General features: G+C 35.0%; 1 protein-coding gene across 3 annotated transcripts; it reads right to left on the reverse strand.

The window, feature by feature from the left end:
• Window positions 1-70: 70 nt before the first annotated feature.
• On the reverse strand, window positions 71-7209 carry LOC143349164 (short-chain dehydrogenase/reductase family 16C member 6). 3 transcript variants are annotated; one of them, XM_076780202.1, is made up of 8 exons: window positions 6554-7209; window positions 6271-6465; window positions 2226-2422; window positions 1495-1818; window positions 1212-1326; window positions 1046-1130; window positions 812-922; window positions 71-528 (listed from the first exon to the last, which is right to left on the reverse strand). In XM_076780202.1, the coding sequence occupies exons 3-8, from the start codon at window positions 2412-2414 to the stop codon at window positions 456-458; spliced, it is 897 nt and encodes a 298-aa protein (XP_076636317.1). In that variant the 5' UTR covers window positions 2415-2422; window positions 6271-6465; window positions 6554-7209; the 3' UTR covers window positions 71-455. The 3 variants fall into 3 exon arrangements, with proteins under 3 accessions (XP_076636317.1, XP_076636316.1, XP_076636318.1); XM_076780201.1 differs by having other exon boundaries at window positions 2226-2420; window positions 6281-7209; XM_076780203.1 differs by lacking the exon at window positions 6271-6465 and having other exon boundaries at window positions 72-528; window positions 2226-2420.
• Between the last annotated feature and the right edge of the window lie 8025 nt (window positions 7210-15234).

Below are 15234 nucleotides of genomic sequence, written 5' to 3' on the forward strand. Positions count from 1 at the left end.
AACATTCCATACCATCGACGATTATGTTTAGCGTCCTCTTAAATTTCACAATTTAAGCCAAGTGCCACGCTGATCCCTAACAACCGGCAATAGACCTTCCGTTTTCGCTACGTCCGTTCATTTTTTCTTTATTAAATAAAAGTATTCGATATAGAAAATATAATATTTTATTTACAACTAATGCAATTTCCTATTTACGAGTTGTCGAGTAGCGTCAACGAAAAGTCGGGTGCGTAGCAATTAACGGTATTAATCGTTCGCATATCTCCAACTTCTTCGAGCAACAAAGTAATTGTCTCGCTTCTAATTTAATCAAATTCTATATTATACGTATAATGTAAATTTGTTCTCTCTGATAAGTACGTGAAATTGATAAATACGTAGATTCGAGCAACTACAAAGTTCATACGCGCTCATGAATGCTATTCTTCGTGATCTAGAAAACTGAATGAGATTTATACTGAATAATCGCATCCTTGCGAGTAAATAAACTCCATGAACGTTGTTATTCCGTGGTACGTAGCGCAACTGAAACAATAATTAAAAACTAAATCTATACAATGTATTTACATTTCGGTTGACCATTAGGTTGACCATTAGGTTGTCATTTTAAAGGTTGTAATTTTAATTTTACTATTTTTTTATGTCACCGTTGTTACTCGTTATTAAAAACGTCTATAGGAATGATACAATGAGTAATTATACTGACAGCAATCTTAATGATGCCACTGTTTTCTAATAAAGAAATTCAATTTAAAGGGTTCTACGATAATTGTAATAATCTGCAAGTGCAATAATTTTTATTGTATACCTTAGGCGATATAGAAACCTGGACATCCAACTGACGCTCAAGTTGTTTTGGTCTGTTCTGACTGCTTGCACGATGTCTCTCGCTACCTGTTGCTTGCTCTCTTTCAGTGTACTTGAAAAAACAATAGCGATTCGTTGATTTTACGTTTTAAAGGAAAGACGTTAACAAACTGAAAATAATTGATCGTGGAAAGGAAACATGCAAAGACTGATGCCTGATGGAAAATAATGTTACCAGTGGTCTGCGATTGGCGAGAATGCCAGGAACATTAGGTGGCTACTGTGATTACTCAACTCTTGGCCCAAGCTCTCCATAAGACCTAAACGAAAACACAGTTAACATCGACGATATTGATAAAATAAGATTCTTATTGTTGTAAACGTTAGGATCGATTACTAACTAGTTATCGCTGCCCTTGAACTGTGATACGCATCGGTACTCGATGCTACTGGTGTCACACCGACAATGTGTGCTCGTTTGTGGTATAGCATCAATGGTAAAAATGCTAAAACCGTCTGTGAAAACACATCAACCTAGATTAATTGTTATCTATAGAAGTAATGACATCTCGGAAAAGAATAGCTGTCACTGTAGCTCTCGGGGGATTCCCTGAATGAAAAAAATTATATTCCGTACCGCATTCGGTATACATGTACAATGAATCAGAGATCAGTGAATATTACCCAGAAATGACTCATCAAGGTCTTGCTGGCCGTGTGAAAAATATCCTGGTCCACTGTACCGACACAGGTTACCAGGACGTCGACTCTTCCAATCTCGTCCTTGATCTTCCGCGCTGTTCTTCGTATATCATCCTTGTTCAGCAAGTTGCATTCGTAAGACAATATCGTTGATTCAACTTTCTTGCTCCTGGGATAACTCGTTGTTAGTCTGGAGACCGTTTTCTCGATCAATTTAGAGTCGCTGTCCACGCAGATCACAAAACACCCATCCTTGGCAAACTCTTCCGCGAGAGACTTGCCTAGAAATGACGCTGCACCAGCTATCTGAACGAACGAAAGCACACGCGTTTTAAGGTCGCAAAGGAGTTGTATAACGAGAAACAATAAAACTAAGAAAAATAATCCGACTCTCGGTCGTTGTCAGCATGCCTCGTACTAGAGTGGTATTAATTGGAGAGTTAGACAACTCTCAAGACAGCCTAAGGGCACTTGATATGCTTATTATACCGGAAACCGATAGTCAACCAAAGATAGAGGAGAAGGAAAGGCGTTAATCGATACGAAACGTTTACATGTATCGAGTAATAACTGATTTAATGCAGACAGTTGTGTGTTCATCCCGAGTATCTCGGTACATACATACATATACACACCACACTGATCATTGAGATTAGCTTTCAACTGGTTCTATTTAAATTCGATAAAAGTTTCGAATAATCAGCGCGACTTACCACTACTACATCGCCGGTTAGATCTCTAGGTGGTTTCGGCAGCAGGGCTTTAATGATCGCGAGAATGGCCAGAATGCCGGATAGAAACGTACCAATGAAAAATTCCACCGTAAGATACAACCATACGGTTGACGAAGGGCAGCCGGTTCTAGAGTTCCTAGTCAGGGTTTCGTCTTTTAAGACAAACATCGTACGCTGAAACGAGAAACGTGCGCTGGATTAAACAGAAGAAGAAACCAAAGCAAGACCAACATGGACACATTTCAATTATTACGTTAAGCGGCCAATGTGTAATTCGATAATAGAAAAGGAAAAGTAATCTAACCTAATTAAAAATTAATCTACAGAATTTGTTAATTTTCGTAAAACTAGAAAATATTCAAATGGGAAGGATGCCGGATAAAAATACATACAAATAGGATTGCATACTCGTATAAAAAGTGTATCTCGTAAACATAAATTGCTACAACATTTAATTTATGTCGTTTGAATAATCATCGAATAATCAATTTTGCCAGTACTTTATTTGAAACTGCCAGTCGAAACTAAAGTAAAGTTTGCAAAAATATCACGTTTGTCGTGTAAAAAAATCGATTGAATATTACATTTGAAAATGCATATTCTATGTAAATAAAAGGCATATATTTAGTAAATTTGTATAGAAAAGGAGCTGAAAGTATAAAAAATTGATCTTAAAAACCCGAGTGGACGGAGAAAAAATATCGTGTACTATAAATAACGGTTGGTTATTAATTTATTTCGAAAATTCGTCATTCGAAAGCTTTTACGATTTGGTCGATTTTGAATAAAGTCGTTCCATCGGATCGAAGAAACGACAACGCGTGCAAGTGTGCGTTATGGGTAAAAAATTCAAGCATTTACCGTGAACTTGCTTCTCGTTTCTTAAAATGCAACCAAGGTGAACCTGTACGCTACCAACCGCCTTGTCTCGACCATAAAATTGCAAATGAGCTCCGCGATTATTAACAAAGAAACGAACGTGTATGCGTTAAAGCCGTTATCGGTGTCCGATCGCGTTATGTTAAAAAGTAATCTGTACATTGACTCGAGGAATGACGGGGCAAACAAAATCCAAGGGATGTCAGCATTCGAGGAGATAACTAATGAATATTACAATCGAATACAAGTTTTTCAAAGTACAGGGTCATTTAAAGAAATTTAAATGATCAATTTTTTTAAATGATTCAGATGATCAAATACCTACATTCAACTTATTTTTTTAATATATATTGTACAAGGATGTTCCATTAGAAACGAAATACATATGTCTACGTATTCTCGTAACCACTTACGAATTAATAATGTTTATAGAAACGCTTGTCTTATCCAACCTTGTTTTCAAGTTGCAGCATTTTTTGTGCTTTACCGTTTTTTTTCACTTGTTTTGTAAGACCATGTTCGTAATAGCTATCCATCGACTTATAGAGTTAGTTGTAAACACTCGAACGTGTTAAAAACGTAGTTGTAGCATAAATTTTTTTACAACTTTATTGAATACTTTAGAACATTATGGTATCTAAAAGAGTTAGGCTCTTCGCTATAGAAGCGTCTTACAATTGAAAGAGAAAATGTTTAATGTAAAAAAAAAGGTGGATAAGAGTATATTTTTCCTTGAAAAATGTTTCAAAGACACTGGTATCTAAAGAGACTTAGGGAACTCCATTCGGTAGATTGAGAAAGAATTACATAATCTTTTCGCATTCTATCGTAAAAGCAATAATTATATCGCACCGTAATAATAAAATCACACCCGGACAAAGAGTTTTTGAAAATCTAGATACGATTATTGTTTTGGAACAACAACCAAAGACTTGAAGTAATCTTAGACTTGTTAGTAAAAAGTCATTCTTCGAAAGACGTATGATATGTTCTATTTAATTTATACCTCTTTTACGACGTAATAATTTCATAATGACTCGTTATTACGAACAGGAAAACAACTTTAATAACATCGATATCGTAAATTCATAATAATATCATTGATATTTAAAATATAGAGAAAATTAATATTAGCAATTATAAATGTGACGCACAGATCGTTTACAATAAATACTAATAACACAGGAATAAAGATTAGATATATTTTATTTGTACTTGGAACAGTGGACGGTAAACTACAATTTTAATCCACTTATCGTGGACCTTGCTCAACATGTATCTATTATTCGTTCTGGTGACAAAAACGCTCATAGACAGAGGTGCGATAAACGCCACAAACATAAATGCTTGAAAGAAATCTTACTTGGCTTCAAAGTGAACATTTACGTTCGTAGTATACTTTGTAGGTGAAAATGTGAAAAGATGCAAAGGCCAATAACTTTTCTTTCAATCAAATTGACCATTCAATCACTCTTTCATCAAGAAAATTCCAATAAATTAATAAATTCTGATTATATAAAAATATTGAATAAACTATCTTTATTGAGTTTAAATAATCTTGATGGTAAACAAATGAATTTGCCACGAAATGGGAAAAATTTTAATGGGAGATTCTAGAGGCCAAAACAAGACGAAAATCAAGAATACTAATTTCTTGATGCAGGCTTCGTTAAAAAGTTATTAACGTTTAAAGTTCCGCTCGTACTCAATTTTTTTTCTCGAAAATGCGCAGGATTTCGGGGGTATGTCTATTCACCAAAAATTATTATAATTGACCCCTGCAACCGAAAATAATTTTTTCAGAACGATTTGAAATTTTTTAATTTTGTCCAAAAATTTCACACCTTCTCGAATTTTTTTCCAGAAAGTGGCTACGATTTCGGGGGTATGTCTATTGACCAAAAATTATTATAATTGACCCCCGCAACCGAAAATAATTTTTTTACAACGATTTGAAAAAATTGTTTTTTGCCGAAAAATTTCAGCACCTACCCCCTGTCGATTTTTCTTCAAAATTTGTTTTTCATTTTTGGTCATTTTATTTGACACCCTACAGAAAAGTTGTTTAATACTTTTTTGTAGGTACCTATGGGCTCTACTTCAGAAAAAAGTTTCATTGAAATATATTCACTATTATAGGAGTTATGGCTGTTTGAAAATTGGACCATTTTTATGGGGTTTTTCTAAAATTACGAGGTCAAGGAACAACTTTTCGAATATTTTTATAATTGCTACATATTCTACATTAAAATACGCGGCGTTTGGCTTTTTGAACATCAAAATCGTCCAATCCGTTCAGAAGTTATGACGTTTTAAAGATTCGCATGAAAATTCGGGCAGACATTTCTGGCATCACATTAGATTTTCGGTAAGGAATTTTTTTCTCGAAAATGCGTAGGAATTCGGGGGTATGTGTAATGACCAAAAGTGATTGTAATCGAGCCCTGCATCCGAAAATAATTTTTTCAGAACGATTTGAAATTTTTGAATTTAATTGTTAATAACTTTTTAACGGAGCCTCCATCAAGAAATTGATATTCTTGATTTTCGTCTTATTTTCGCCTCTAGAATCCCCCATTAAAACTTTTCGGCCAGGGGTGGCCGAATACCCTGTACATGATATTTTCAAGACGTAGAATAAATAGTTGTTTTATCTAAAAGAAATTGTCAGAATATTAATTAATTTATAGTAAAAAATCTATTTGTTTGATTATTGTAATAATATAATAGCTTGTCAAGGTAATACTTATTTACACTTGTTAATTTTTTCTTCACGCCCTAAATGTTCTAACGAGTGATAACTATTGTGTGGAAATAGCAAAAATAGACAGATCGAGACTCTCCTATAACTATGTGTTACTTTGCCATTGCCTATTATCCGAAAAAAGTTTATGTGCCAATAATTTTACATAATAAATTTTCCATCGCTCAAGTGAAATCTTTTCTTTTCAAAATGAAAAATCTCCGATTTATTACCTAGCGCTTTTGATAATCCATTTCATAATAATTCATAATCGAAAAAGATCTTCCAATTGCAGTCTATAGATGAAAAATTCAGTTACGATGTTTCAATAAAAGAACATGTGAAAATTGAGGAATATCAAAAAAAAGAAAAAAAAGAAAAAAAAGGAAAATAACAATATCCGAAGACATACGCTTTCTGCCAGTAAATGTTCATCCACTTGGTTGTCCTGGTTATCGGAATTGTACGAGCTAGAAATTCAAGTAATTAGGATCCAATTAACACTGTTTCTAAATATAATTCCAACCTTCGACGAGCTAAAATGTATGGAATCAGTGGTAGTCCGTTTGAACGAATATTAACAATCAGCACAGAGCACTGAAACCGAAACAAATGATCGAGCAACACTGAATTAACTTAAAAAAAATGTAGGAATGAGTGCAAGGGGAAGATCTCCCAACTCTACCTGACAACGCACTCGTATAGCTTGAACTTGACTGGACACCGTTCCGCTCGAACATCTTGGGATACAGTGACAGTAGCAAGGTCATTGCTTTCTTAGTCCTCCTTCCTTCTCTCTTCTCTCTTCTCTCTTCTCTCTTCTCTCTTCGCTCTCGGTATTCTGTTCTGTTCACCTCAGCGAGTTCATGAAACATTAATCGAGAATAAAATTTGCTCATGTGCTAAAATCACAGACGAGGTATATGTATGTACGAGTAGACGTTTCACCCAATGTATTTTATGGGGTTCTAGAGCCCCATTACCATTTTCGCGTCACTCGCAACGTTACCAACAGATTTCGAAATAAAGACAAGTAGAAGTGAGACAGAAAATGAAATTACAGAAATTTTAGTATTTTTTTAACGAAATGAAAGCTGTACAGTCCAGAATTGAATCATTTAAAGATATAAAGATTATTAAAATACGTAAGATTTAATTCCTGATTGATAAGCAGACCGCAAATCCTCTATTTTTTAAAAATGTTTCGCAGACCGGGGGGCGAACAAGGTATGCGAAACTACATATGTATAAGAAAAACGCAGCCATTAGCTCATATTATTTCCTATGTAACTAATAATTATATTAATTAGATAGTAAATAATATGACCCAGGTCTCACCGCGTGAAGGTTGCTGCGTATGGAGACCCACCCTAGCCTCGCCCCAACCACCCTTCCTTTGGCGAGGAATTCGAATACCTATCTAACAACGAGAGAGAAGCTATCGAAATAGAAATAGAAATCAGCTAGAAAAGGAGAATTCTTAAAAGAACTGGCCAACCAAGAGACGAAGAACCTAACAAAATGTCGATAGATGTGAGATAATCCAGCACATGTTTCCTAGAAACGAAATTGGAATGTGCAACTACTGTACGTACGATCGACTCAACTCTCTCAAGAGATAAAAAATCCAACAAAATGTTGATACATGTGAGATAAACCACCACATGTTTTTTAGAAACAAAATTGGAATGTGCAACTGCACATACGAATCCTGATTATTTAAGTACCAATATGTACTTAATTATCAATTGTTTCTTCTTAAATGGGTGCTTTTATTATGATAGTGCCTAATAAGACACTGAAGATCCAACCAGAAATGTGCAACTCTACGTACGGATCTTGCATATTAGAATACTAATATGTACCTTAATATTAATAATTCCTACTTAAATGTACGCACACGCTTCGGTAGTATTTATTAAAACGCTGGGGAACGCTTCTTTACCTTATAATCTATTGTATACATTTCTACTTATATTCTAACGCAATCTGTGGAGACGAAGAAATATTTTCTTCTTGGTGTCTTGATAAATCCCACGATGTTTTTCTAAAACATACACTCATATGCAATGAATATAACCGACATAAAACGAAGAAATATGAGGAAATATTTTCTTCTTGGTGTCTTCGACAATCCCACGACGCAGTCCTGAAACAAAAACTCATATCCGATAAATATAACTTATAGAATAAAACAAAGAAATCTAAGGAAATATTTTCTTCTTGGTGTCTTCGACAATCCCACGACGCAGTCCTGAAACAAAAACTCATATCCGATAAATAGAATTGTATGAAATATTTCTCTAAGAACGATCAAGATGGAATCCGTGTACCATTCCCAATTCCATTCTTCGATCATTATACATATGTATATTCTGTAACAAGAACTTGTTCAAAGGATTAATAGCTGAAATGAAAGTGTATTAATGGGCACAGAAAAAACTAATTATACATATACCGTCAAGATAGACTAATGGTAAATTAATATTTCAACTAAAGCTTCCACGAGTAAAAACTTGTATTAAAAAGTTTAAAAACATAAATATTACGTAATTGAAATTGAACGAAATGTTAAATTCGTCTCAGTGTTAAGATAAATAGCAAATTGATCGAAAATTGTATTAATTTGTTACCGTTTCGTAACTTTTTTTCGTTTCTTTTATGAAATGAACAATTTTTCAAGACGTACACATTGCAATAATTATATTTTACTGTATCGAAAACTAAATTAGGTTCGTACAGAAAAAGCAATAACGAACGAAAACGTCGACTCTACGTTTCTACGATTCTCAATATGAAATGTCGAATTGCAATTTGCATACCCTTTCGATGCAAGCATTCTATTTTTCATCAATTAAAACAATGATCGCGAATAAACTTTGATTTATGTAAAGAATAGAGAATATTTATAAAAAGTTCACTATTTATAAATAACAATTTGGTTGCAAAGGTTATTATATCCCGTAAAAATGACCAACTCTAATAATGAAGAATTAGTGATATACATATGTATATGGGAATCGGTATAGCATTTTGAAATGCCAGAGAAATCTGTAATAAAAATACATTCGCATAAATTGCAGATTTTAACACGTTATAAAGAATAAAACAATTGGTCTATTTACAACAGTACTTTCAAGCAGTATTTCGTCAGTATAAACGTCCACTCGTCTTAAATTGAAACAACCCGTGAGTGGACCATTCTTTCTTTCGCAACGCTAATTTATAAAATAAAAAACTATAGACGAGTGGTGCTTGTTATTCGTTAAATGAACCATACGGAGTTCCTTTATTAATTAAATCGCGTGCACCCATATTCAATCACGCGCAACACTAATTTTAATAATAACGTTGAGCCATTCGAGGCTTTGTAGAATCCTAGATTGCTTCTCGACGATCCTGGTGCAGTGGGCAGCGTTTTGGCCAGCTTTTGGGCATCGAATCGCAACTCTAATTAATAAAAAACGCGACAAGTCAAAATCGCAACGCTAATTTATAATAGAAAAATTCTAAACGCGATTTATAAGAATAAAAGCAAACGCGCGAATGGTGATTATTCGCAACACTACCCTGAAAAGTAAACGCGAAAAATAGTAATTCGCAACGCTACGAGCAAACCGATCAGTGCATTCGCAACGCTATTCTTAAATAACGATAAAAGCAATCGCGTATGGAATTCGCAACACTAACCTGGAAAGGAAACGCGAAAAATAGGAATTCGCAACTCTAGAAGCAAACGCGATTATTGTATATTCGCAACTCTATCTTTAATGGAAATATATTTATGTTTCGCAACGCTAATGCAAATCGCGTTGGCCAAAAATGGTGGGGCAGGTGCTGCCATCTTGAGTTGTAGCTAGAACATACATGCACGAAATAAACTAACTACTTCAAGCTACTTCAAACTACAATAGTGTGGCACATATGGGGATCAAGTTAGACGTTTTAATATCGCAACACTACGGGACAAGCAACGCGATAAATCAACAATCGCAACGGTAATTTATAATTGAAAAATTCGAAACGCGACTTGTAACGATAAAAGCAATCGCGAATGGTATTTATTCGCAACACTACCCTGAAAAGTAAACGCGAAAAATATTAATTCGCAATCGCGTTTACTAAAAATTCGCTAACGCTATTTTTAAAGCAAACGGCCGGTTCCTAGGTTTGCATAAAAACAATCGCGAATCGTGTTTAGAAGCAACGCTAACGCATAATATTTGTTCGCAACTCTACGAGCAAACGCGAACATTGTATATTATTCGCAACTCTAACTTTAATCAGGGGCTATTGGTACATGTAAATTTTCATGTACTGGCCACAAAATAAACTAACTACTGCTAGTACTACAATTGGAATAGAATTTGGGCATTGAAAATATCGCAACGCTAAATAAAAAATCGCACGATTGATCAAGATCGCAACGCTAATTTATAACATGAAAATTAGAAACGCGGCTGGCATCCATTATATATATAAAAGAGTAAAAAAGCAACGCGAATCGTGATTGTTCGCAACGCTACCCTGAAAAGCAAACGCGAAAAATAGTATTTCGCAACTCTACGAGCAATCGCGTATCGTATCAAGGCGCAACGCTATTTTTAAGCAAACACGTTCAGTAGCCAAGTTTGCAAAAAAGCAATCGCGTATCGTGTCAAGGCGCAACACTACCCTGAAAAGGCAACGCGAAAAATAACAGTTCGCAACTTTAAAAGCAAACGCGATTATTGCAGATTCGCGACTCTATGGATATTAAAACCGCGAGTTGCCCTGATGGCTGGCACGTATGGTGCAATGTGAGCCAGCCAGAAAAATAAACAAACTACAAAACTACAGACGAGTCAAGTGAGAAAATAGTAAGAGGAATGACTTTCCATCCTCATTAAAGGATGAAGATGAAAAGCCATTTGTTGTAGCCCACTCTTGAAACAGTTTGTCAGGGCCTGTTCAGCTCATTGCGAGCCTTTTCTTTCTTCGGCGGTCCTGCCGAAGCCTGAAACTTACGAAAGACTGGGCTCGAGATTTCGTGCAATACGTAGTCCTCCAACGATATACGAATCGTTGAAAGAGCATACGTGGTGAATCTCGAGGGGGACGAGCGTTTCGTAAGGGACCTAATCGCGACCGCGACCGCGAGAGAGCGACTTTAAGGGTCGCGCGATTCGAGGAGTCGAAAATAAAGCCGAAACAAACAGCTGAAACCGTTTGAATCAGCAAGATTTCTACCCTCGAAATCGTAACTACAGGAAGAGAACTGCCACGCGAGAAACGCGCCTACCCGAATAACTAATGTGGACAGTCCTGCCCTGACCCTACCTACTTAAATCTAGCACACATACCAGAAAGTTACCTACCTACCTAACCCTATATTTAACAAATTCCAAAACTCAATCAAGCAAACAAACACTCCACGGTTCTCATTCTGAATGTCCGGGCGCAAAAGCCTACACTAGAGAGGACTCCCCGGGGTTCCTCCGACACCCGAACATTGCAAACATTCACACTCTAAAGGTACGTACCAGTTTCTGGAATCATCTGACAAAGGTTAGCGACCATTGCGTATTTATATTTTAGTATAATGTAAAATCTTTATATAATTTAATATAATACAATGTTATTCATCATGTATATTGTATTTATTACTTTATTCTAGTATCAATTACTAGAATTATCATGTATGGAAATGAGTATATGTATAAACAGGAAAATCTACAATAAATTTAGTAAATGGGTAAATAAAAATTGAACGTTGCGATATAGAGAATTGTAATGAATTGTTTAAACGACGTACTTTCACAACCTAACCACAACACACACATGTGGACAGTACGTCGCGCACGATTCACTAACCAATGTCAGACGTTGTTGTATTATTATAAATAAAGTCATCGTGCCCGTTGCCTTCGCTCGTGCAAATAGCACCTGGGCATGTGCATGAACTTGGGCAACGAACACGGAAAAGTTAGTCTGAAAATCCTGACTAAAAAAAGTTGTTAATTAAAAATACAGCTAAACGGTAGTTTAAAAAAAGACTCGACTTGTTATATGAAATATATATGAACAAGAAAATATATTAATATTGAAAAATATTATTATCTAAGAAAACTATTATAATTGAAATTTAATTATGCGAAACGAAATACTTTATTTAAGATTTTATGATAATTTACCTTAAAATTGAATTAATTTATTTGAAAATTGAAATAATTGAAATTGAATAAATAACATTATTTGAAAAATTCAACGATTCATAATCGATTCTATCGTCAAAGTATATTTCTAAAAAGATGAAACAAAGTATACGATACATGTTACTTCGACTCGAAAATCGATCAGTCGCGAAATGTCTTCTTGCACATAAAATAGATTAAATACGATCGATATTTAAGGATTATATTAACGTTATAAAAATTACTATATAATTGAATGATAATCATATTATGTAATATTTATTTATAAGATTAAAAACGCGAGTACAAGAAGACCCTAGCCTGTACTAAAAAAACATGAGAATGTCTGTTACTACTCACGGGTATTTTTCATACCCGTGGTCACTTGACTCGTGAAGAATAGCAAGTATACAACTGGTCACCCGTGTTGATTCGGATCTTTCATCCTACAACATGGTTGGGGACCAGAGGAACATAAATGCATGCGACTCACTCAATCGTAGAATGTAAATAAATGCTCGGACGACGATGTTGACCACTTCGAGTCATCGGCAAAGTCAGCATGGTCCTGCTGGTCGGTCACTGTGTAAGAAGAATGCAAGAAAACAATTAGAATCTGTTGTTAAAATTCTAGAGATTTTAAAGTATAAATTTCTATTTACATTGTTTGCTCGTGGTCCACCGCCCGATACCCCCCGGGTACTGCTGCTGGTTTTCAGAATCAGGTTCAGTGACTGTAAGAAAACTGTAAGAAAACAAAGAATTTGAATCTATAGTTAAAACTAGAGAGATTTTTAGTTAAAAATTTCAAAGTATAAATTTCTATTTACATTGTTCGCTCGTGGAGCACCGCGTAATAATCCTCTTCAGCGATGCACTGACTCTAATTCCGGTAACGGGGAGTTTAAATTTCAAATTGAAAAAATAATTAATTTAATTAAAAAGTATTAAATAAGATTATCGCGACCGAGGATTCAAATCGGCGAACAAACGACTCTATTATCGCGATTGAGAAAACAAGAAGAGCCACGATGCTCTGTAAATAATTTAATACTGCGTAGGAAACACTGCTTCTATCCTCGCGTTTGCCTAACTATGTTGTACGACAACTTACTCAGGGTCACTTTACCCTGAAAAACAAACTGTTGCTACGCACAATCGTTGAATCTACCGGCCGCATTGCGCGCGGCCAACAAATATCCTGGAAAAAGAGAGCTGAAAAGAAAGGGACAGGAGAGAAGAAATACAACAAGCACATCTGTGCTTTGCCTACTGATTTTCTTTTTTCTTCTTACTAGAGTTCGACAACGAAAACACTGCTTTACTTAGTACTGCTGTATACATAGTTTACCACGCAAAAGATCAATGCCACGATAGCGAAATATTCTCAGTCAATGAGAATTTCAACGAGAAAATATTCTCTAGGAAAATAATTATTCAATTTATAAAATATTACATCACCAAGTTTCATAGTTGGAGTTGTAAGCATGATTATGTTTATTTTATTCAACGTTAAAATATCCCGTAATTTTTATAAATATCCCGAAATTTGCAACAATTAAAGTTCGTTGGTTACTTATGCTTGAATAGCATATTCCAACTCCGCAGTTACTACGTGTTACTGAAACTTGTATCGAAATATACATATGTATATGGAAATTGCAATTAAAAAAATTCATAAAGAAAGAAATATAAATAATCGATTAAATAAATATCACTCGGAAATATTAAATCGCAATCAGAATACAGTTAAATATAAATTATTCCAATTTATCGTTGATATCTACCGACGCCATTTCTCTATACTTCGATATACACGATATGTACACGATATGCATACCGAAGTGGATAAAAAAAAATTTCTTAACGATATTGATATTTTATCTTAACAATGACCGATTAGAAAATTATGATCATGCTTCCAACGAATGATTTAATAATGAAATAAAAATATATAAATATTAACATGCCCGTTAATGTTTGTTATAATTGTTTAGACGTTACCAATATTCCCTCCAAAATTTCTCTGTCATCTGTTATGGTGTCGTTTACGCGGCAATAAAAGTTCCCATGGCGTCGAATTTCAATTAGGAACTGCAACAGAAATAAAATAGAAATTAAATGATAATTAAACGATAAACGACATATAAAAAGGTTAGAAATACGTACTTGGTTGGTCGCGATACGCCGACACGTCTTGTATTTCGAATTCCAATAAGAGACTGTAACAGAAACGAAATAAAGATCCATTAGAGCAAGAGATCGTAATGAAACCGCGAGTAGTAATAATGGAAGAATAAAGAGATTAAAATTACGCACCTCGGTCGCGAAACGCCGATACGTCTTGACGCATGTTGCTAGGTTAATTTTCAAAGTACGTCTGACGGCTCCTCGTTGTGCTCGGTAACGCTCGTGAATTAGTTGGCGGGGTGGGGAAAGGGCCGATGTCTCGCGAAGCTTGTTATTCGAAAAGAAATAGAGATACCTCGGGTAGAAACCGCAGGTACGTGACTTCCTACAATAACGTAAACACCTTTGACTTTAGAATTATACGTATCGATGGATGGCGATATAATATTGTACAAATTAAATATAACTCGCACTTTTCTCGATTTATAGTAGCAGATGACAAGATTCTTCAATTTGTTAACATTATTCACTTGAACGATTACATGGAAATTACTTTAGCTAATGAAAGAATCGCGAATAATTCCTACTTCTCAACTCGTATGCATTTATGCACAACTAGCCTGTTTGCCTATCATATCACACTGATTTCTCAACTGATCGCCATCCATGAGAAGAGGCCGCTAAAATCACCTAAAAATTTTTAGGTCGGTATAACGGTAAATTTGGCCCACCATAAGGTGTATCTCCTCTGCGTTATTAATCTGTATTATTTTTTTCGTAAGACGCGCATAGCATACATAGAGTGGACGCGCAATAGGATAGATTTTCGGATTATCGGATCACTGTTCCTGGCAATGATAAAAATAAAATTTATTTTTAAAGATATTCTAGAATACGAAAGAAATAAGCATAAACGAGTAACAGACTAGAACAGTAATTTAGCGAGAGTCGCTGTTCTACAAAGTAAAATACAAACATTGCGAAAAATTAATGCTTTTCTCTATTCTATACATATTGTCTGCTGTGTCACGAAGACAGATAAAAGTTGGAAAAACAATTACAT

This window comes from Colletes latitarsis, chromosome 12 (assembly GCF_051014445.1).
Source record: "Colletes latitarsis isolate SP2378_abdomen chromosome 12, iyColLati1, whole genome shotgun sequence".
Lineage (NCBI taxonomy): Eukaryota > Metazoa > Arthropoda > Insecta > Hymenoptera > Colletidae > Colletes > Colletes latitarsis.

Bases quoted from the DNA above. Each gene is read 5' to 3' on its own strand.
- LOC143349164 (XM_076780202.1), bottom strand. From the start codon at position 2,414: ATGTTTGTCTTAAAAGACGAAACCCTGACTAGGAACTCTAGAACCGGC. The intron at 1,327-1,494 runs GTAATATTCACT...GTGTTTTCACAG, and splicing joins CCTTGATGAGTCATTTCTGG to ACGGTTTTAGCATTTTTACC. The intron at 529-811 runs GTATACAATAAA...TTATTGTTTCAG, and splicing joins AGGTTTCTATATCGCCTAAG to TTGCGCTACGTACCACGGAA.